This window comes from Asterias amurensis, chromosome 7, assembly GCF_032118995.1.
Source record: "Asterias amurensis chromosome 7, ASM3211899v1".
Taxonomy (NCBI): Eukaryota; Metazoa; Echinodermata; class Asteroidea; order Forcipulatida; family Asteriidae; genus Asterias; species Asterias amurensis.
This window is the reverse complement of record NC_092654.1, coordinates 5,358,789-5,383,261: the sequence shown is the minus strand read 5'-3', so window position 1 is coordinate 5,383,261 and position 24,473 is coordinate 5,358,789. Positions and strand designations below refer to the sequence as shown.

Below are 24,473 nucleotides of genomic sequence, written 5' to 3'. Positions count from 1 at the left end.
TATCAGCCGTACAATAGGGCAGAAGACTGGGTTTAAATCACTTTTACACTGTATCTTAAATACAAAATATAAAAACAAATCCCCATTATCGTTCACCTCTGATGTATTTAAAATCTACCAACGAAGTGCATTTCTCGTTTGCCAGACGCTGTGATAATGACTATGTATAGAGTAATTCATTACTAGTTAGGGAGTCGTGTTGTCAAGCAGAAGACGCTAATAGTATGCCACTTCAACTCCAATGACTACGCTGCAACGTAGCCGATCAATGCGACAAGAGGGCAGTCGATTGTATTTGCCGGTAGTTTACTATGGAATGAACTGGAAGCATAATTGAATGCTGAATACAATTTCGATTGATAATCAACAATAACACTGCGAGACCATGAGGTAAGACACACGTTTCTGTAGCACCAATCTAAGCTCAAATTGAATGTGAGTTGTAACATTTTGATGCGGCTCCTCTTCAAACCAACAGGCGGAATGAGCTACACTATACTGACTCTGGGGACAACTTGATGTACAACGTAAGAGATCACATGAATCCCGAATGAGACGAGTAGCGTGTGACTGCTGGAACCATGCCTCCATATGTATGTCATGCTGTTGTTTTGCTGTTTTGGGGATTTTGCATACTTCAAGGTAAGTGATGGGTAGAGGCTCTGACCCACACTGCAAATAGAAAACAATGTAACCAACAAAATAAATTATAAATGGCCAAAGAATGCTGAATGAACCAATCCACGTACCATTAGGGTCCAAAGTAATTATCTATAAGGAAACCTTATGCCTAAAATGTCAATTTCAAAATTATTCTATCCGGTGAACTGTGAACTGAATGCATTTGGTAGGATCGGAACTAGCTTAAAGACACTGGACACTATTGGTAATTGTCAAGGACCAGTCTTCACACTTGGTGTATCTCAACATATGCATAAAATAAAAAACCTGTGGAAATTTGAGCTCAATTGGTCGTCGAAGTTGCGAGATAATAATGAAAGTAAAAACACCCTTGGCACACGAAGTTTAATGTGCTTTCAGATGCTTGATTTCGAGACCTAAAAATCTAAATCTGAGGTATCAAAATCAAATTCGTGGAAAATTAATTCTTTCTCGAAAATTACGTTACTTCAGCGGGAACTGTTTTATCACAATGTTTTATACTATCAACAACTCCATTGCTCGTTACCATGTAAGGTTTTACGCTAATAATTATTTTGAGTAATTACCAATAGTGTCCACTGCCTTTAAGAATATTCATTGAGCTAATGTACGTGGAGTTTTATTCTCACGAGGAATTAATGTTAGTAAAACACAACATTGACAGTATTGGATCTCAGTACTTTTTCGAGTTCTGCTAAGAAGTGAAAAAAATTACACAGGCATGTCAGTCGTATAACGTGGGATTTGAACTGTCCCTAGCCACTGGATTAGCTTGGTAGTCTTGTGGTAAGACATGTTTTAACATGTATTCGAATCCCACCGGGTGATATGTGGAATGTTTCCACATGACTCGGGAAATATCTGAGTATATACAGTGCCTTAATAATTCAATTATCAATTTAAGAATGACTGTCATTGATAATGAATATTACCATTCACCAGAAAAGAAATTTGGATGCAAGATTATGATATCAAATATCTGAGTATATACAGTGCCTTAATAATTCAATTATCAATTTAAGAATGACTGTCATTGATAATGAATATTACCATTCACCAGAAAAGAAATTTGGATGCAAGATTATGATATCAAATATTTGTCCCGCTTAACCATTAATATAACGGTACGCTTGCCTTAATAGCCTCAACAACAGAAGAAACAAATGAAAACATATTTCAAAACATACATGTATAAGGTAGTTATTGAACTGTATTTTTGCGGGACAACTGAAAATGTCAAAGCAGTATAATTGATTTTACGCTCTATGCATCATCGAGGAGTCAGACGGTTATCTCGTCAGCAGCTTTTACTTTCGTCCTAAACTCCACGTGTGTGTGACCAGGACTCTCCATTCAAATGTACCTGCTCATTTCGTCCCAATTTCATAATGCATTTAACAACTTAGCATATACGTTTTACATATGTGTTTTATAATTGAGTAGGCTATTTTGTTTTATCTCTGCCGTGAAATAGAGACGGCTAGCGGAGTTTGTTTTTTCCTCTATCTCTATCTCTCAATATGCGCAGGGAAAACTGTTTACTTGTTCTTCCAATAAAAACAAACAAATATTTTTGCATCCGTCAGCTTGGCAGGGCGCTACTTTTATATTAAAAGATAGGGATGTGTCTTTTAGTAATAAAATGTGCACAACGCTGCTTTAAATATAATGAAGTATTGTATTAGCCCCGAGAGCGAACTTTATGGCCACATCGATTTGGTTACAGTCTACCTCGTGTATTAATTGAATTAGGTTGCACGCTTCCCTTGCTGATGGATATCGACTCGTGAACACTTCATAATCATGCGAGCTCGAATTTATAATTCAGTCAGATAGGCAATATGCGTTTACTTTGACACGTTTTTCTTGTGCCGATATGTACCTTGAGTAGTCTTTAAAGGGGATAGTTAAGATGGGCTGAAGACAACACGATACTTAATCTAAAATACCTCAGATGTACAAACCTGGAGCCATCAACAGTAAAGAATATTTCGAGAAAAACGTCAACATGTGGAATTATTTCATCCTTCAGTGTCTTACTTCATGAACAGCGGTAAATTCTTACTTTTGAGCTGTCGCACTTGTTCTTCATATTATGGGTAAATTGACATTATGTTGATAAGGAAAACAACGACATTTCTCGGAAACAACCACCATGGTTTGCTGTTATATAAAAAAAACCCTTGACGCATAGGAAATTATTTAATATATATTGCGTTGACATCTTTTAATTTATGTAAACTTAAGTTTGGGAGGATTTAGGTGCTGTTTTCCAATCAACCAGGGGAAATGTGTCCACTCTTATTTCACTCATCTGACCACGGGCCAATTTCTTGACGTAGATTATCAAGTAATTCTGTGATTGCGGCTAATAGAATTATGCGCGTTAAGGAGCTTCATAAGTGCATGATTTTACAGTATAAGCAGTGCCCCTTCAAATGGGCACAGCCTGTCTATAAGTACATAAAGCTTACAATAATATAACAACAATTCGATATAAAAAAGTTGTCATTCTTTTTTATAAAAACCTGGTTTCTCTAAATCTTTAGCACCTAAAAATAAAGCACTTATAATGTGTCAACGTGGCAACGATGGACTGTAAACCTGTCTACATACAAAAAACGTTTACTTTTGTGGCAGTGCTACTCGGCCACAAGGATAAAGTTTCTTTATAAATTGAAAATTTCAATGATCATAATATTATGACAAAAGAGTCCCTTAAAACTTAAATACCACTTTTGAAACCTCCTTCGCGGTGATAAGAAAAAAACATTATTTTCTAGATATCTGTAATATACGTCAGCATGTGAATTCATAATTTAGGTTTTCCCGGCCAGTTTCAACAAAAAATCCTTAAATTTTAACTCCTGGCTCATTCAATTTCGTTTGAAAACGAGACCTCGTTGAATCAGCAGTCAAAAGGAGTAATCCAATTTCACTAGGTTAGTATTCACTGGTCAACTTAGATCATTCATAAAAGCCAGCAGCAACACCTGGTCAACCATTCAATTCAATGTATGAGCCAACATTTTCAAATGTTTGCATTCAAATTCAAATTCTATGTTATGTGCTTTCTGATTCGTATATAGCTGCCTATCCAAAGGCAGATACTTTGACGGAAAACTTATTTCTACATTTAGTTTCTGCCAAGTAAGGACCTAGCGATTTCGACTAAAAAGATGGCTGCCCGAGGTCGGTACAAAGCAGTGAAGAAGGAGACTAATTGAAACATTCGAGAATAACATTAATTAGTTTTTGAATTTTCGACCGACCGCTTATAAGTGTAAGCTTTTGTTTCCTTTGAAACATTTGTTAACTTGTTATTTGAAACGCTCCTGACATATCAAACAAATGGCCTTTGGCAGGGAGGACCAGATGAACAAGAACCACTGTAAAACATTCCCTCACATACAAACTTTTGAAATTGGAGATTGATAACATTGCTTTCTTATTCCCATTCAACAATTTGAACGTATTGACCCCTTGCACAATATTACATATCCGCCACGATCGCCATTTTGGGACTCAATTTGCACACTAAAATTGTGTACAAAGTACGGTCAGCGTGTAAAGGTCCCGTCGCCTAAGATCACTACGCTATATTACGGCCATGTGCGAAATTGTGGCTACAGTAACACCCATAGCAACATCCACAGCCGGGTGCAACCAATTATTGATGACTTTCTTTTTCGGTAAATTGGATTATAAAGGAGTTATATGCGAGCAGCCAAAAAGCACGTTTACGACGATATACGTATGCATGACGTAATGCTAATAAGGGCGGTTCATACTCGCTGCGACTGCGTTCACGCACCCGACATTTCGAGTTTGGATTTAACGTTCATACTTCATAAAAAAAAGAAAAAAAGATACGCATTAAGTTTGCATTCGCGCGCGGAGACGAACGCGTCAACTTGTGTTCATACATTCGTTCGGTTCAAGGGTTTTTCATTAACTAAAATGCCTTCCGTCCAAATCTTTATCGCAAATTTCCCAAATTTCTTTTAATGAAATCACTGTGCTTTATACATCTCGGTGTTCTTTCAAGCTTGTGTAACACATATTTGGGAAAAGAAGCACAGTTTTTATCTTTTCGTATCAGGTTCTTGCCATTATTCACTGAAGTTACGTCTACGCATCCGACAAAATGTTGAAATATTTCAATACGTCCGACTACGCATCCGATTAGTGTGTACGACCTAATTTTTAATTTTGAAAAATTCATACGCATTTGCAAAAAACGATTACGCACTGCGTTACCTTTTACGCACTGCGGACTATAAATAACGGGTCCGCGCGCTGCGTACGCAGTGAATACGCAGCGAGTATGAACCGGCCTTTACTATAAGGTCAATGAAATCCCCACCCCCCTCCCCCCGCATTGGCGTAGAGTTGTGCACAGGCGTACATGGTTTTATTGGTAGACGTAAACGATGGCCAATGCAAGTGACTATACTTGAAGCATTGCTTTGATACGCATTGCTCAAAACGAGGAGCTCAACCTCGCCATAAACTCCGTCGGATGTGCGTACCCAAGCGCCCATCACCACTGTGTTGTTAACACAAATCAGTTCATCCATGGACACACCCCTGGTAAGGCCTTCCGATGTGGTTAAATAGGAAGGTACTCAACATCATTAAAAATTAATGTTCATCGATTATATTCATGTGAAAGTGCTTCAATTTATCATTATTCCAATCGTGGTCGGGTTCAATACTGGGACTAAGGTATACTGGGACTAAGGTATGCGAATGCCTATATTTTACAGTGTATTGTTTTTTTTACCGTTATGGAATGTAATTAAAAATTATTCCGATTACATATTTGTTCTGCTGTAAACTGTTTTAAACGATTAACCGACATTATTTGTTAGCGTTTGCGAGAAGTTTGTTTTAATACTCCAATTTCTATAAAATATCGTATAATGTTCATTTGCGTTGCAGTCATGTTATGATTCATCGAAAAACATTGAGAACATTTTAGTAACATTTTTTACTGCGCAATACCTTACTTAATTTGAATACAAACTTTAATATAAGCTATTTGCTTAAGAACGAACACATCTTGCTCTTTTAATTAAATACAATTTTGTATGCATTCGGAAAAGTGCTTGCTATGGAAAGTAAATTAAATATGTTTATGGCAAGAAGACATGTGGGCCAATAAATAAATAAATATCATTTTCAAAAAGAACAACACAAAAGTCACAAGCAAACACCAATCGTCATTATTATATATAGAATATGTAAACTATCTCTACGGAAAAGGGTTCTGTTTGAGATATGTTGGCTCGTATATCTGGAGGAGCACTCGTCACATGAGCTGACTTAGCCTTGTCACATCACCCCCTGTAATCTGCGAGCGATTTGTCAGCAGGGGTTGCTATAACTACGTCATAGACTCCCCGGACTGCCCGTTACCTGATGCCCTCTAGACTTGATTCACTAATCAGGCAGCAATTTGCTTCGTTATTCTCCCGTAGAGTTAGTTATTAAAATTATCAGACAGCTTAGAAATGTGAAAGTGTCATTGAAGCTGGCAGAAGTGATTTGATGGAGCAGAGTGATGCCGTGGTGATACTTATTCGTGACATTACGTTCATCTATGGTTGTAGCTAAACATCACTGTGAGTTTGCAGGATATGTTGTCGTATTTTAAGCTCTGTTTTAATACCGCTGTATTTAACAACAGATCGTCTAAATTGTCTTGATTTGACGTGTTTTTTATATTTCAAACTATGCAAGGAGGAAGATGAGATTTGAGGGGACACCAGTTGTTAAATAACCACAGCTAATAAGTAGCCTACTCGTGTCCCAATGAACCTCAATTGAAACAAATATATGCGCACGCTTTTAAAGAAGCCAAAACATTTGTATTTACTTTTCATTGCTTCAAAAATTTTGAATATTTGTTAGGTTTCAATAATTGAGACAATAATCAGATATCGCTTTTTCTGACAAGTTTGGTGGCAGTTTTACTTGACGTACTGATCCTTGTTTTTCTTTAACAACGGTCACAGCATTGATGAGATGAGCGTCGACCCCATGGTCAAAATGATATCAATGATTCCAACGGAAGGCAAATTACCGTGCTGTCTCTAGCAGAAAAGTTCGCTTAGGCGTTAACGTATTTCACAGAGCAAGAAACCTATGCGGTCAGCTTGCGCGTTCACCGTTGATTTACATTGTGTGACGTTGTTAATGTCCGTGCAGTAAGCACTGAAAGATGCGGATGCCTTTTCGTGTGCTAACGGTTAGCAGACTCGCATAGTAAGCACACAAATCGGCCGCTATAAACAGGGCTATGAATTCAGGCCGGGGTTATATTAGCCTGGAAAGACATTATGATAGAAAACATTACACAAATACAATGCTTCCATCGCAGTGGGTGTCCGCATGGACTCAACAGTCGTTCAAAGTCTTGGTCTCGTCAACGACAGGCGTACGGCAAAGGCACGTCTGACGTCATTAAGAATCACACTGCGTCCCCATTGTAGTGCGTTTGTTCAAAGACGACGACACTGCCAAACATCAACGAAAACATAATTTGACTATCACCATGATCCACTGAGAGTTGGCCAGAGTTGGCATCAGTAGAGATTAAGTAGCAGCAGACTATGCTGGGAATCCAGCCACACCGACACGCTTATGCCGAAGTAGAATACAGTCTGTTCTTGGAAATGATGAGAACCCACATCATTGCGTCATCATTGCGTCATTAGTCTGGATGAAGCAACACAACTCCGCCAAAGAGGATTGATGTTGTACACGAAGCCGATAAAGGCAACGTGGAGTGTAAAACAGTGATTGCGTACTTGTATAACCGAATTTGACGGAACCCCGGCCAGCAACGCCATGGTATACTATTTCCACAACTCCAGTCATACAATCATAATAATATCAAAGTCTTATATAGCGCATGTATCTATACCAACACTACTCAAGACGCTTGGTATATACATTTTTACAGAAAGATAGGTTGTTGAAGTTATGAGTTCTGAGACCCAATTATGTTAGCACCTTATAAGGGTTTGTAAGGTGCTACAGCGCATTCAGCAGCCAGAACCAGTAATACCGGGGCGAACCCCTTCTGTATTCGAAAGGTGCACTCGGTTCTTTTACGTGCATTGCGCATCACACGGGGCCAACGGATTTGCGTCCCATCCGAAGGACGAAGCAATGGTCACGTGTCTTGCATAAGGACCACGACTGGGACACGAAGCCACACTCTGCTGATATGATCAAAAACACCAGATCTTGAATTTGGTGCCCTTAACCGCTCGGCCACGACACTGTCACATATATTATAGCGGGTGTGGAGAACTTCATTGAGGAGCTTACAGAAATGGTTGATTCAGACAGTATTTGTCAAGATCTTAAAGGCCTACGGAATCCTGCCTCGTAATCATTCCAGCAATCGATGCCTACACCAACATATACCGGTATCATACCGGAGCTATAATGATGTTGGGATCATACAGAGTTGAACCATACAGATGTTGGTTCTAGACTCTGTCTCCGGTAAGCATTCGATTTGGACTTGGCCGACGACGTGTCTTTGATAAAATAACAGATGTCCCTTCTTCAAGGATAGAATCCGATTACAAGAGAGTTTGGTTCATCCTAGTACCACTTGCCACACGACACAAGATGGTCTGCTCAATCAAGTATCTGACACCATTCATGTTAAGAACACCTCCACCCTAAATGAATCAACAAGAGAATCATCAGTCATCAATCGAGACAATCCTCTTTAAAACCAAGTCTCTTGTTGGCTGCTACATTCGGATGTTCCAGTTAGCCTCCCATGTAAGCTAGACACTGAAAGTAACCAATTAGCAGTTTAGATGGCGATCTCCCCAATCCAGCAGGAGGACGGCGGCAACTCGCTGGGCACTGTCTGCAACTACACATGGGAGGATACACCATAAAGATCCTGATTTAGGACAGTGGCGCCGCGACTGATGATGAAATGGGAAATGTGCTGGCGCCCTGTGTGACGTTTTTTCTGATCGCATGACGCTATGTGCAGAGTATTTTGAAGACTTGGTTACTTTTATTCATGAACAAAGCTACAAACACTTTTATATTAAAACATTCTGGGATGTTGTTTAAACGTTATTGCAAATTACTGATCATATTTTTAAACATCGCAGAGAAATGAAAATGCATTATCCACCAAAATATGTAACTTTGCAATATGAAAAGTTAGAATACTATTTGCATTTTAAAAAAAGGTATATTTGTTCAAAATTTGTGTTGCCCGCAAAATAATATTTCGTACTCCCAAAGACGAGCTCTGCTCCTGAGTGAAATATATTTCGCTTCATCAAAACAATGGTTTGTGTCCTCTAAATAATGTTTGTTCACTCAAACTGATATTTCGTGCCCTCAAGAAGAAGTATTTTTCAAAGTATTTCTTGTCCTCTAAATAATATGTCGTGTCCACGAACACATTTCATTCCCTTGACTTAATATTTCGTGCCCTCGACAAAGCAGTTTGTGGCCTTGAAATGAATAGTTCCAGGGTTCTGTAACACAGCACAGTGCACACAAAGAACATACACGGGACCAAGATACTATGTTGTACATTATTTCTTTGTCTATTGCAAAACAGATTCTCTTTGAAAGTTTTACCATTTTCCAGACATCAGCGTCTTTGTATGAGTATGAGTATCTTGCCGTTCGAACAACAGGGTCTGGCTTCAAGCTTGAGGTTAGGCCAGTATGTACAGGTTTAGAGATGGACAGTTATTTAGGATCAATGAAGGGTAATGGTCAAGATGATGGCAAATGTTAGACATGGGGTAGATTCAGCGTAAGAGTAATGGTAAGAGTCAGGGTCATGCAGGTTCAAAAGCACCTTGCTTGTATAGGGTTTGGGCGTTGGGCTAGTTACAGTCACATAAAATCACCTGAAATTATATGCAGTTTTAGAAGACCCATGTCTACTGAAACAAATACGCGATCAAGCTGCAACCTTTATTAAAGGAACACGTTGCCTTGGATCGGACGAGTTGGTCTATAAAAAGCGTTTGTAACCGTTTTTTTATAGAATGCATATGGTTGGAAAAATGTTTTAAAAGTAGAATACAATGATTCACACAAGTTTGCTTCGAAATTGCTTGGTTTTTCCTTTTACTGTGCGAACTAACACGGTCGGCCATTTATGGGATCGACGAGGTAAAAGGAAAACCGTGCAATTTCGAGGCATGTTTGTGTGGATCATTGTATTCTACTTTTAGAACATCTTTCTACCCATATGCATTTTATTAAAAACGGTTTCAAACGCTTTTCAAAGACCAACTCGACCGATCCAAGGCAACGTGTTCCTTTTTATGTCTTATAAGTAGAATATTTTTAACTCACACAACAGAACATCATCATGAGTCACTTGGTATAAGTACCTTAAAGATCAACATCTCGGTGGAAAAATGCACGAAAAGACGTAGTGTGTTACATGTAAACATGTAAACCACTTTATAGTGCACTAAGTATACGGTGACGCCAACATAAAACTACAGTTTTTAAAGATTCTTTCCTATATGTGCAATGAACATTGCTGACGTCAATATAGGACACGGGAGAGAAAAAGCAGATGATATGGCGTGCCATTATGATCCGCTTTTTGTTTACATATATGTATAGTTAATATAAAATATATGATAATAATAATTATCGTGACGTTACGTTTGTTATGGATACACTTTGGTGTAACGTCCATTTATGTGACAACTTTCATTAGGACATGAGTCATAGAAATAAACTTAATGCTGCCTAGAATAGTACAAAGAATTTGAATTTGGTAAGAACAATATAAATAATATTATCTACGGCGCCCTCTTGCTTTCGCGTCATGCTTTGACGTAGTGCGACATTTCCAGTGACCGGATGGTTAGAACAAATGTGTAATGTGTTAGGTCAAGTATTAACTCGTGATGGCAATGAGACAAAGTGAATTCTCAGACCGGATTTCAGTTTTTAAATTATTCAAGTAAAAAACAGGTTATATCTGTAACGGTTGATTTTCGGGAATGTTCAAATGAAAAGGTCTTTACATCAACTCTCCGTCTAAAAATGTCATCAATCTGAAACTTCACACATGTGTCGTCCGAATGACAATTACAATGTATACCGATTGTGAACCCATTTTCGTAAAACTTGCCACTAACATCAACCAAATTTTTTTGGGGATAAACTAGCGGGCGCCCTTGTTCTTTTTAACTCCATTGGTAATATTAGACCATTATCTGTCTACAAACACTGTTGAAAGCAATTATTAATTAATAATTGATTTTAATTACTATAAGGCACGTCTGGTAGCGACTGGACGTGCCTCAAGTGATTTTAAACTGACAGTGAATGTTTTTGATGTGTGGTTTTCCTGTATATACTTTGTGAACTATTAACACGGTCCACCAGTTGTGGAAGAAATGGTTTTACAATGGTAAGGACAGAGTTGGTTCACGAAATAAAAGTATTGACCCAAATTTCAATGTGTGTTTATGTGGATCATTATATTCGACTTTTAAAAATATCTTTCCATCCACAGTTAAGTAAGGCCTATCAAGGATTGCATGTGGCACATTTATATTCGATCTGATTCGTTTGGGCATTTGAAGTTTTGACGAAAGGGACGACTGAACTTGCAATGCCCATGCATGTTTTTCAAACAATATGTATCATGCGAATCTATATGCTGAAATGAGAAAAGCTTGAACGCACATCAAACTATAAAAGTGCGGTTTCATGAGGCGGGCAGATCCGTATCATTCCATGAAAAAAAAAAAAAAAAAAACTTTCTTGCCATGAGAGTTAATTTTTCCCATTTCATCACAGCCTTTTTCAAGTAAACATCTTAATTCCTTCTCGTCCCGTCTTTGCTATCCGACACGATGGTATCTTTGTTGCATACTTCTTAATCCTCTCACCATTAAGAAAGATAACATGGACACATCGGCCCACGGTTTAAGACAACATTCCTCCATTCTGATGTGACCTTCTCTTTCTACCACAACGTGTGTGCTTTCTGCCTTTTTATTATGACGGCTTGCATTGTGGTATTTATAACGCATGTAAACACTCTTCATTACGAATGGACTGTCAGCTGGCAGGACACTCATTGAACTGTGTGGAACGCCAAGAATTTGTGCTTGTACTGCCTGTAAACGTCATGGTCACACGCATATCTGAACTTGTGATCACACTGACTTGATATAAACAAGGGTTATGTCATATTATTGGTTAAATAATGAGATTCACGAGTTTGAAACTGTGGTTGCATTGGTTTTACGTGGGAAGGAAATATTATTTCGTTACCTCGAAATAAATGAGCGGTGACGGAGCCTCTGATATTCCATAACTTTCAAGTTTTTCAAGTTATCTATAAGAAAACAATATATATATAAACTTTACAATAAGACGCTCTCTAAGTACTGATTTTTTTAATTAAAAAACTGTTAACCGAGACTTTAAATATCAGTTTACATGTAATTGTTCATATATATAGACTACTCATTAGCATGAAATATTTACTTGATTTAATTATAATAGTTATAACGCTATATGGGCTAGCCCTTATGGGCCCCATTATGTGCACCACCCACATTCATGGCCCCTCATATTATTGTCCCAGATTGCCAATACAAAGCCAAATAGGACAACCTAGTGTTTGTTCCCCAGATGAACCCCAGATGTATAATGGGTTATCTGGGCCAAACCATGAGGCCCATATGAATCTTGGGTGCAGGATCCAGTGGGCCCACTTGGGTTACCCCATATGGGGCCCATATTGGTTATCCCGCATGGGGCCCATATTGGGCCTCATTGTGATAGCATGGGCCTCATATGGGATAACCAATGAGTCCCATATGTTTTACCACATATGAGGCCCATATTGGTTATCCCATACAAGACCCATATGGGTTAACCCATATGAGACCCATATTGGTTCCCCATATGCGGCATATATATGAAACGTAATGGTGATATCGACGACACGCATCCTCACATAAATCTTGGTGTGAAATCGAGTCCTTCAGAATATTGAGATGATAAACAAACATATACCGATCTTTACCATTATTCACTTTATAACTTTGTGCTGGATATATGGAACTTATTGTGACTTGTGATCCACAATAACCAACTCGACCGAAATATCAACCGTATTGCCATTTACATCTATCACTCTGGATAGTGCTATGCCCGGGGCTTGCACTGGATTCTATTGTTGGTGTTTTTCTGAAATTACTCAAGAAAGAGACATTTTATGGACAATTTCTGGAACTGAGTAAACACCCTTTTCTACGGTAAGATGGCTGTTCCACACACTCGTATTGGTATGTATTTATTTGTCTGCATACCGATCTCCATGTTCCCTATGCATCTTGCCATCAAACAATCCTGTTATGTGTTTCAAACACTATGAAGACTGTGGAATGTGCATCTAAACTTAAAAGACAGTTTCATGGTAGGCCGATTCCCTATTATGCGAATTCATCTGGCACCTTTCACTTATCCAGTTGCGTGTTACTGAGTGGTGATATTCACTTAAACCCAGGCCCTGCAAAGCACCCCTGCACGGCATGTTCAAATCCAGTTTCGAGAAATCAGCAGAGGCTCCAGTGTAACACTTGTAATCTTTGGTGCCATGCCAGTTGTGAAACCATCCTGAATGTGTCCAACCTGCAAACCTGGATGTGCCGCTCATGTATCTCGATTGAGTTGCCTCATTTCTCCAACTCTTTTTTTGAACTTGAGAACCCTCTAAACCTCTCATCTGTTGATTATACGGGGGATACATCAATTGAGACGTTGCCACCTTCACCAAGTCTTCAACCATCACGTCTAAGACAAGTATTAATTGTGTATCCACGAATGCTAGGAGTATCAAGAACAAACTTTCCGAGTTGGAAGTTCTGCTTGAGACAAACCACATCCATATCATTGCTATTTCGGAGACATGGCTTGACTCATCAGTCCCTGACGGAACCATCAGTGGGAATCACACCATCTTCCGTAAAGATCGTCACTCAAGAGGTGGTGGGGTTCTTCTTGGCATATCTCCCGACCTTCAACCTAGTCCCATCACATGTTTTTGCTACATGTATCGTCAAAGGCGAAAGATGGTTAAGTGGTTCTTATTATCGCCCCCCTAATGATGCAACATCACTGGATCGTCTCGAAAATGCCTTGCTCGCCATGAACTTAAGTCAGTATGCTAATATCGCCATAATGGGTGATTTTAATATAAACTGGATGGAAGACCACGCTCTTTTGTTTCAGTTGAAAAAGTTCACCTCTGCCCATGGACTCCATCAACTCATCAATGATCCTACTCACACCATGCCTAACAATCGTGTTACCCAATTGGACTTGGTTTTTACGACGAATCCATCAAAAGTGACTAACATTTCTGTTCATGATCCTTTTTCCACATCTGATCATTCCATGATCAGTTTCTGCATTCGCGGGTCTCCAGGGGTCATGTCTAGAACAATGAATCGGCATTATCTTTATGCCAAGTGTAACACTTCGTATCTACGTGAGCTGGTAAGACGTTGCCCCTGGGACACAGCTTACTCTGGAGGTGTTGATGCCACATGGAACCAGTTCCTGGACCTTTTCTTTTCTTGTGTCAATGCGAGCATACCATGCAAAAGTCAACGTAAACGCAGGAAATTTTGGGTCACAAGTGACAATCTTAAACTTGTCTCACTGAAACGGAAGTGCTTTCACAGAGCAAGAACATGTACAAATGATGAACTTCGTGAGAACTTGTGGGGTCAATATTGCTCTGTTCGGAACAGATTGAAAAATAAGGTTAAATCTGCTAAAGCTAAGCATATTAATGACTTATTGAATCTTAAGGACAATGGTAAGCGTTTCTGGTCTTACATCCGAAACAAACGTTCTGTTGCTGAGGTAAGGGCATTTAAAATCAATGGTCTCATGTCAACTGACCCTATTGTACTAGCCAATGCTTTCAATAAAAGGTTCACATCCCACTTTACCAAACCCACCACAGGTAACGATATTACTTCACCTACATTGGACATTCCTAACATGGGTTTTGTGTTAATCTCAACTCATGATGTGGTTAAAAAAATAAAGAAAATGCGTGCTGGCAAAGCTGCCGGCCCGGATGGGGTCACTGTTAAAATGTTGAAATTGTGTGTGATGGAGATCGCTTCCATTCTGACAAAGTTTTTCAATTTTTCTCTTGATCAGGGCATTGTGCCGAGTGCTTGGAAAGTTGCCAATGTTTGTTATTCACAAACAGGCTGACAAGAGCGACATTGGCAACTATCGTCCCATTGCCCTCACCTCTGTTTTTTTTCTAAGCTACTTGAGAGTATTGTTTCTGATAATCTCCGTTCCCATCTGGAATTGAATGGTCTGATGTATGATTTTCAGCATGGTTTCAGGCCAGGCCGTTCTTGTGCAACACTCCTTGCTGACACAATAACGGAGTGGTCTGAAACACTGGATCAAGTCAAGTCATGTGTGCATGTTATATCTCTTGATTATAGTAAAGCGTTTGATTGTATTTCTCATAATATTCTTGTAAACAAACTCAGATATTCCTATGGGATCCACGATTCCTTACTTTGCTGGATTAATTCATTCCTCACAGGGAGAAAACAAAGGGTAGTTTTTCACGGATCTGAATCAGGCTGGTCTAATGTCACATCTGGAGTACCAAAGGGGTCTGTCTTGGGGCCTTTGCTTTTTAACATTTATATTAATGACTTACATATGCAGCTGTCTAACTCCCCTCGCCACTATACTGATGACACTTTTTTGTATAGACAAATTCAGGGAGAAAATGATTCTTTGTCCCTCCAGAGAGATTTTGACAAAATAAGTGCCTGGTCAAATAGAAATTTACTCCTTTTGAATCCAGGTAAATGCAAGTTTCTTTCCAGCTCTAGAATGCGTCGCTGGTCATACCAGGCTTCATATTCCATAAATAATATTCTTATTTAAGAGGTCACTGAGCACAAACTACTAGGTGTACTTGTTCAAAACAATCTCTCCTGCGGATGCGCATGTTAATTTTGTCACAGGTAGATCCTATAGAACTTTGGGTTTTATTCGTCATGTTGTGGAAGACTGCAACTCTAAAACACTGCTCACTTTGTACAAGTCTATTGTTTGACCTCTTTTAGATTATTGTTCTCCTGTTTGGCATATTTATCGTGTAAAACACGAGACTCAACTAGAAAAGGTTCAGAGGTATGCCACAAGGCTAATGCTTCATCAAAAGAGACAGGAACAACCCTACAATAGCAGGCTTATAGAAACAGGGCTTTCCACCCTAAGTAATAGAAGAGAATATCTGTTCTTTGCTTTTGTATGTAAACAATTAGTTGCTCACAATCATACAGGTGCCTTGTCATCCTTTTTATCAAAATCTTGGTTAATGCTAGACACAAAGATAAACTTGTTTTTCATCATTTATCAGCCCGTACCGATTTGTTTAAATTTTCCATCCCCTGCCGTTTTGCTCGTGGCTGGAGCAACTTGCCTACTGACCTTGTTAACGATTTCATATGTGCCCCATTACAGGAATTTTTTATAATTGTTCAAATTTTTCCACCCCCTGCAGTTTTGCTCTTAGATAGAGTTACTTGCCTGTTTACAATGTCATTTCATTTGTGTCCCCTCATCGGAATTTTGTTGTATTGCTCTTAAATCATTTTTGATGTATAGACTTGCTTTTTTAACGTATATCATTTTAGGTGTGTTTTTCTGTGTATGTCTTTGCTTGTTTGCCTTTTTAAATTGTTTAGTGATTTGTATTATCTTCTGTGCTTTTTTATATGCCCCCTCTTGCCTTAATGTATTTTTAGGGTTATAGGAGACATACGCCTTTTGGCGACAGTTATTGTTTTAACTTTTATGCTCTCCTGGGCACCCCACTGTTGTTTTACTTTGTTTTCTTAAATATTTTTAATGTATGTTTATGTGCTTGTTAATGTGATTGCCCGAATAAATAATATTATTATTAATCTTTTACAGGGACTACCCTTAAATGTCATATTTGCCAAAGTGACGAAAGTCAAAGTGATTGTCTTCAAACATCTGATGAAATGTGTCAACCAGGTCAAGATGTTTGCACCATACAAACAACATGGAGAGGTAGGTTAATTATGAGAGATCTGCAATAAAGGAACAAATTAATTGTAAATAAATCTGCAAAAAACAAAAACAACACAACCACAACAACAAAATTTAAAGGTCTAAAATAATAAACCAAACTATCCACAGCACACACAAAATCCGTTCTTTTATCTGCAAAATATTCATGGGTTTTCGTGTGTGAACTCGGTATGAATTTTTTAATTAATCAAAAGGGCTTCTGGAATTCAGTCTTTTTCGGCCTTTTCTGAAAAGTCTCAACAAAAGTAATGTACAAGGAAATTAAAACGAAGAGCATATATGTCGTTTTGTATAAAAGAATGCTTCAAAAAGAAGAAAAAAACAAGTCACAAAAACACGGCTAATTGTCCCGTTATGAATGTCACCAACAGTCCCCAAATAGTATACATGGATAGATAATTTCATATTCTACCTGGAAATGTTAAAAGCGGGACCGGATCGTAGCTAGTCCAGTCAGGATACAGCGATTTCAACCGGTACTCTAAACTCCCGTTTCGAAAAAAACACCATTAGACAGCATGGTTTTCTTGCACGGTTGGCTGACGATGACATCGTGGGTATGGTGCCCCGACCGCCAAGCCAGCGTAGTCTAAACAACCAAAAGAGCCTGTCTAGCATGAGCTGAATCTCGGGCAAATTTCAAAGTACAGTATTATCTCTAGTCAGCAAATGTGACGCCATTTGGAGACCCACTTGCTTTTGTTAACACTGATGTCACCAGTTAATTGTTCATTTAAATTTTAAAATGGTAGTTTTATAAATCAAAGTTGATATTTCTTTTTATGAAGGTAATGGTATGTTTTTTAGAGCAAACAATGCTTCGATATAGAAAATGATCTTGTCAAATAGCAACGAGGCTAAAAGGGACCTACAGGGATCTATGAGGGAAAACCTACAATCTAATTTGAAGTATTCATTTCGTGTACTCAGAATCATTTCATTATCACAATATTCTTTCAATCACTCAAAATAAATTAGTTTAAAATGGTATTTGCGGGCTCGAAATAACCCGTTTGTTTCACTAGAAACTATTTTGCTCACTAAACATGTTTGTGTTTTGCCTATTGTAAAAAAAACTTTTTATTGGTGAACCTAGTAAGCAAGAAAGTCTTTTCAATGATGTACATCTCCAACTAAAGGTAGTTAAACCGGCTTAACTGTCAAAAAGTATCGAACAGCAGTCATTAGAAACAACAACTTATTATGTTCTTACAGTGTCTCACTTTTTTTCCAATAGGTAAGAGAACCACTTTAGGACTTAACGCATTTCGTTTCACCCACCGTCATTGTCTGATACAGGTGATCTTTATAATGACATGAACTTGGTCAAATCTTGCGGTGTATCGTCCGAATGTCCAGGTAGCAGCCACACAACTTCTTCGTGCCAACCGTATGAGGCAGGCTGGTCGTGTACTTTATGCTGCAAGGACAATTTGTGTAACAGTGGTGCCAACGGTAACGTACCGAGACCCCCTCCATATCCACCCATACCAGACCCCCTAGTAAGGCGACTAACCAGTGGCTGTGGAACAACGAAGGACAATTGCCAAACAACCTTAACTTGGTCAGGTAGGTAAAGTTGATGCAAGTACTAAACATTTGCCTGCATTCTTTACCCCAAATTAACTTTCTAAAACAGTGTCCCGGTAGCGGTAAAGGCAGAGGCCCAGAAGAGGTTCTTAATTTCTTTTGTATTTTTTTTTTAATTCTGTACCTTTGTTCGGAAAAACATTCCTGATTTTTAGTTTTGGTTTTCTTTGTGTGCAGAAACATCAATGACGTTGATGACACGTTTCTCGTTCATATGGTGTTGTTTCTTTTTTACATGGTGTTGTTTCTCTTTCACGTGGTAGTAGTATTTTTCTTTCACGTGGCAGTGTTTCTCTTTAACTGGTATAGTGTTTCTCTTTAACTGATATAGTGTTTCTCTTTCACGTGGTAGTATTTATCTTTCACGTGGTGGTGTTTCTCTTTCACGTGGTAGTGTTTCTCTTTCACGTGGTAGTGTTTCTCTTTAACTGGTATAGTGTTCCGCTTTCACGTGGTAGTGTTTCTCTTTCACGCGGTAGTGTTTCTCTTTCACGTGGTAGTGTTTCTTTTTCACGTGGTTGTATTTCTCTTTCACATGGTTGAGTTTCTCTTTCACATGGTGTTTCTCTTTCACATGGTATTGTTTCTCGTTCACGCGGTAGTGTTTCTCTTTCACGTGGTAGGGTTTCTTTTTCACGTGGTTGTGTTTCTCTTCCACGTGGTTGTGTTTCTCTCTCACATGGTGTTTCTCTTTCACGTGGTAGTGTTTCTCTTTCACGTGGCAGTGTTTCTTTTTCACGTGGTAGTGTTTTTCTTTCATCTGGTACTGTTTCTCTTTCACGCGGTAGTGTTTCTCCTTCACACGGTAGCGTTTCCCTTTACGGTGTATACTGTTTCTTGTTCCTGTGGTAGTCTTTTTAAAACAAATCCCAGCTCCTCTGAGCATGGCCATAATACCCCATCGATGAACGCAAATTTCAAAATCGTCCTCAATTTCACGGATCTTTTCCAGACTGTTTTCGTTTTTGTTCATACATGTTTCAAAAAACATTGTTCAAATGTAAATATATACTCTTTCTTTAATTTCAGACGAATCTCGCCGTATTCAAATCAACAAACAATGCGCTTCACAGAACAACATTCTCGTTGGTAATATTTTCCAATACACTGCTCAGTGTAACATTCCAGCTGTAGATCCTGGTTACTGTGTAACTTGCTGTCTGGATAACAGTTGCATGTTGGAAACTACAGATGCAGCTGTAAGGCCTATTGTGTTTACATCGCTGCACCAATCTTTGCTTCTTCTGACAACAGTCCTTACTAGATTGCTTTGTTGATGGACGGTGAGGACCTAATAATAATATCGCAAATCCTTGACAATATTTAATCCAAGATTGAGGTATCTCTTCTAATAATTAAGATATATCTTTTTCGGACGTACAAAGTTAACGTTTAATAACTTTAAAGTCACCTGGAAATATAATTTTTTCTTCTTCAAACAGTAGAGTATAATGTTTCTGAACAATAAAATATTTGTTTGAGTAATTGTTTTTAACGATTTATATGTTTAAAAAAATAAATAAAGTTGTGTGGGGGATGACTCCGCCTACACCTTTTGTGACGTCAATCGAGGAAGACTTTAATTTCCGGAACAGAGATAATCTTTACAAAAAACACGGCAGATTGTCCCTGTATTTTTTTTGCAACAGCTCCCATTGGTGGAGCTTACCCGAACCGTGGACTATATATGGCTTCCTGATCTTCCTGACCGAAGTGGCTCCAACCTGTAAACCTACTAATATTCTGTGCACCTTTGTATCTATTTAGATAATTGGTAGTAACTGGAGTGGACTTGGTGTGACATCGTTCGCAAAGTAGAGATTAAAAGACTCGCTTATCCGTCCAGCACCCTGTAAAACAAACGTATACATGATTTAGAGTCTCACAAACTCCACTACGAGAAGAGAGTCCACAAGATTTAAGGCACATGGTGAGGTATCAATATTTATTTGGTTTGCGGTAACACCATGTGTGAATCTACTTGCCAGGTAGAGTTTGTTTTTTGAGAACTGTCTTTCTTTGTTCTAATACCGCGGAGTAGATTTATCGGATGTTCGGGAGACTTCTCGGTTTTGAAAAGAACTGTCCTGCTTTTTATAACTATTACCCGGGCGGAAGGTATAGAATATTGGCTGGGATTACTACTGTAGCTGTAAATGATCGTATAACTGCACTACCGCGGAGTCAGTTCTTGATTTGGTCTCAATGTTTCGGCTAGCTTGCTCTAGTTATCGTCAGGAGGGTCATCGTTGGATGGATTGTGAGAGCTGGTGCCAGCTTTTCCATCCTATACCTAGGTATGGGGGAAAGGGGCGCGCAAGTTTAAATCAAGCGAGAAAACAATAACTTGTCGTGTTGTCTACCTGCTGAAAACACCACAGAGTTGCGCGGGGGGGGGGGGGGTATTACGTGGACACCAACACCGGGCATTGCATTAATTGGAGGGGGTGTTAGCAAAAAGTGACAGTGTGGAAATGACCCTGTGCCCCCTTTGGGAAATAAAAATGCCTAAAGCTGAGGGTGTGGGTGTGTGTGTGGGAAGGGGTGAATTTAAGGGTTGTGTGAGACGAGATTGGATATGTAACTATGTCCATATAGGGGGCATCCATGCTATGTCAAGAGTGGACTCACACGTGATGGCCATGGAAGTGTGATGCGATGGCTGCGTGATTTGGTTTAACTGCACAGTAACTAATGCAGAAGATGTATATTACTTGGAATATGAACTGTAGTTTGTCGTTGTAAATGTATAGAATCAGACGCTTGCTTACTGCAACCTGCATCTGAAAACCAGATAGATGTATTAACATAGCCTTTAAACAATCTGAGATTTAAAACAACCAATGTCACTTTCGCTCGTTATTAATAGTGTACTCATCGGATTAATAGTTTAATGGTCCCGTTTGGAATTTTGCTACTTTGTATGTTTTGAAGAATTGTAGGCTAGGCCCAATGTGTGGTTTCAACGAAACTGTAAAAAGATATCTGCAATACGGTGCTTTAGTGCAGTAAATTTCACGGTTGAAGTTTTGTAAATTTTGCCTTGTATGAAGGGGCCGTTTGCAAAACTTCCACCGTGAAATTTACGGCACTTTACCTGGCACCCATAGCTGCCAGGTAAAGCACCGTATTATTACGGATATTTTTTACAGTGGGTAACGTGTGTATTCATTCATGTGTTTAATATTAGGCCGATCTGAGGAAAATGTTGTTCCCGTTCTTTTTAACTTATAAATATGCCTTCAAAGGCAACCTGCGAGACAACTCGCATGATTTATGTACAATAAAATTGGTGTGTTTCTTTATTGGTCCATTCTCGTTACTATTATTTGGGTGCATGGTAAAACATAATATCACCAAAGAAAATTATCTCCGCTTACGTTGCAACATTAGTCTTGGTGGAAGACCTTCTCCTGTCGACTTCTCACAATTTTCCCCATGAGAGGGCGCTATCATCCACGAACCGCTCTCACAACACTAAAGAGGGCCCCTGTCTTTACCCGCAAGGATAAAAGACGTACCTGCTAGGCTGCTAGTTAGATCCAGTGATTCAATTGGGTTCAATGATATTGGATAAACGTGCACGGTGACATGAGCTTTCCATAGAGCAAGTTCGAGTGAGGCACTATAGTCGACTATTGGTTGATTTTGCCTGGTACCTAGGATGTATTGAATGCATAGGTAACCAGGAAAAATCAACCAATGGTCGCCTATAGTGCCTCACTCGAACTTGCTCATAGATGCCCAAGCAGTACACTCCTATCACGTCCGACATAGAATTTGAATGCATATATCCCTATGTATAATGAATGTAGGTCAAAGGTGAACATACACGCCGGTTTGGAGGCAGGTCTCTGGCGTTATTCACGAGCCTCGAAGAGTGACGTCAGATGTTCAGGCTATCACAACACACTAGCCTGACACTTCGAGGCTCGTGTATAACGCCAGAGACCTCTTGCCGGCGTGTATGTTCACCTTTGACCTACATTCATTTCACAGAGATACGCAGTCAAATGCTATGGCGGACGTCATATGAGTCTGTGCTGTTCTTCGATGGTTGCTAGCAGTTGACTATCGCAGCAGGATCGATGTTTGCGGAACCATGTTGTGCATCAGTAAGGATGTATTGGACTGAGAGGTGATTAATGAAGGCATAATAGATAGTGTTTACACAGCTTGCACAATTTTGGTGTTCTGCATTTAGTGAGAAAGCCATGCTTTTCATGGCACAATTAGCATTTTTTGGTAATTACTCCTCTTATGACTACAGTAGAAAGCCTTTTTTCTTGACTTCCTCCATTAAACGATTGAGAAACAACTTGAGATTTTGAGTGGTCTAGCTTTTTTGGTTTACCTGCTACATCCAATTCAACTTGCACTGGTCCAAGGTCTATGGGGATTTCCCCATGGATTTGCATTGACAGTGCCTTTAGTGTGGGGACTAAGCCTGGGAATAAATTTACATCTACATCTTTGTTAATACTCTGCAGGCAAGCGAGGTATTTCATGTATTTTGGGAATTGTTTAACAATCTCTACACCATGTTTGACTATCTCATGACATTTTTTATTTCAAACATCAAGTTATGAACCGCAAGGGAAACCAACTGAGTAAGTTAAAGCAAAACAATCGGCTGAACAAAGAAAAATTACTCCAGCGGGATTTGAACCAACGACCTCCGGATTAACGTACCGGCGCACAGTGGGCCAAGTCAAGGTCAAACTACGCATGGTAATCTTTCTCCACAGTGTAACAAACTTCATGGCGTTAATTGAAATCAGTAAACAAAACTTTTGAACAAATTGTTCAAACATGTATATAAATTACAGTCTATTGCAAGGGTTGTTTTTTCTCAATCAAACAAGTTGTTTAAAGCGGAATTATATCAAGTAGGTAAGAAGAAAAAGAGTTATTATTAAAGTAGGTATGAATATATTACCGAGAATATTGAATATTCATGAGAATGTGGTCAAGTAGTCGGAGCCTGGACAAAATTTAGATTATTTATCCCCCGATGCAAATTTAACGTATTTTTAGTCGTTGCGGTACCCGCTGCTAAAACATAAGTCTAGTTTGTAAGACTGCTCTAGAATTGCAAAGGTAGTTGGTTCGAATCCCAACCGTGTAATATTCCTGTGCTTGTTTTCCCCCCTAAGGAACTCGGAAAAGTACTGAGTACACAGTGCTTATAATACAAATCGGTAAACGGGTAAAACCAAATTATACATTTCTTGTTATCCTCGATGCAAATTTAACGTTTATCAAATAGTGCGGTACCCGCTGCTAAAACTTCGGATGTGAATTGCCACTAGCTAGCTGTACCGGTCAATCTCGGTGGTCTATATGGTGAGACAATGCTTAAGAGTTACAAAGGTCGTGGGTTAGAATCCAACCCGAGTATATAACCCAGCTGTTCTTACAGCACTTGGGAAAATACGAAGTACACAGTGCTTTACACACATCGGTGTAACGGTTAAACCAAACTTGTTATTCTTTATCCTCCGATAGAAATTTATTAATAACTGCTCCAAAAATACCTGACTGTTTTTTCAAATATCAAATAACAAACCACAAGGGAAACTGACTGGGTAATTTGTTTTTAAATCGGCTGAACAGAGACAATTTACTTCAGCGGGATTTTAACCAACTACCTTCGGATTAACGTATCGGTACTCTACCAACTGAGCTATACAGACCTTCATTGGCTGTCTCCAAAAAAATAGCTGAATATTGAAACGTTCTGTCTTTTATTTATTTATTAGCCCTATCTTTCGACTGGGCAGTGAAAAATTAGTCTATAGACTCGTTCAGTTGTTCCTCTGCACGGAAATCTTTAGTAAAAGGCGAAAGATTTATGCGAATGCAGTGAAACCGGAGTGCCTATTGAGTGTTTCACCATGGTAGTCTTTCTTTACATGTGTAACAAACTTTATGGCGTTAATTGAAATCAGTAAACAAAACTTTTGAACAAATTATTCAAACATGTACGTATATAAATTTCAGTCTATTGCAAGGGTTGTTTTTTCTCAATCAAACAAGCTGTTTAAAGTGGA

At 38.9% G+C, this 24,473-nt stretch overlaps 1 protein-coding gene and 1 non-coding gene across 2 annotated transcripts; one reads left to right on the top strand and one right to left on the bottom strand.

The window, feature by feature from the left end:
* Positions 1-183: 183 nt before the first annotated feature.
* LOC139940117 (uncharacterized) lies at positions 184-21,725 on the top strand. Its single transcript, XM_071936361.1, has 6 exons — positions 184-390; positions 479-642; positions 16,690-16,809; positions 18,130-18,399; positions 19,450-19,703; positions 20,188-21,725. Exons 2-5 carry the CDS (start codon positions 582-584, stop codon positions 19,695-19,697), a joined length of 699 nt encoding a protein of 232 aa, XP_071792462.1. The 5' UTR covers positions 184-390; positions 479-581; the 3' UTR covers positions 19,698-19,703; positions 20,188-21,725.
* A 2,455-nt stretch (positions 21,726-24,180) lies between these two features.
* Positions 24,181-24,300, bottom strand: LOC139940208 (U5 spliceosomal RNA). Its single transcript, XR_011786425.1, has one exon. It is a non-coding gene; the product is annotated as a U5 spliceosomal RNA (small nuclear RNA).
* Between the last annotated feature and the right edge of the window lie 173 nt (positions 24,301-24,473).

What these genes read in the sequence shown, in the direction of transcription:
- LOC139940117 (XM_071936361.1), top strand. Translation starts at nt 582, where the DNA reads ATGCCTCCATATGTATGTCATGCTGTTGTTTTGCTGTTTTGGGGATTT. An exon ending in CATACAAACAACATGGAGAG is followed by an intron (nt 16,810 to 18,129) that starts GTAGGTTAATTA and finishes TGTCTGATACAG; the next exon opens with GTGATCTTTATAATGACATG. An exon ending in AACAACCTTAACTTGGTCAG is followed by an intron (nt 18,400 to 19,449) that starts GTAGGTAAAGTT and finishes CTTTAATTTCAG; the next exon opens with ACGAATCTCGCCGTATTCAA.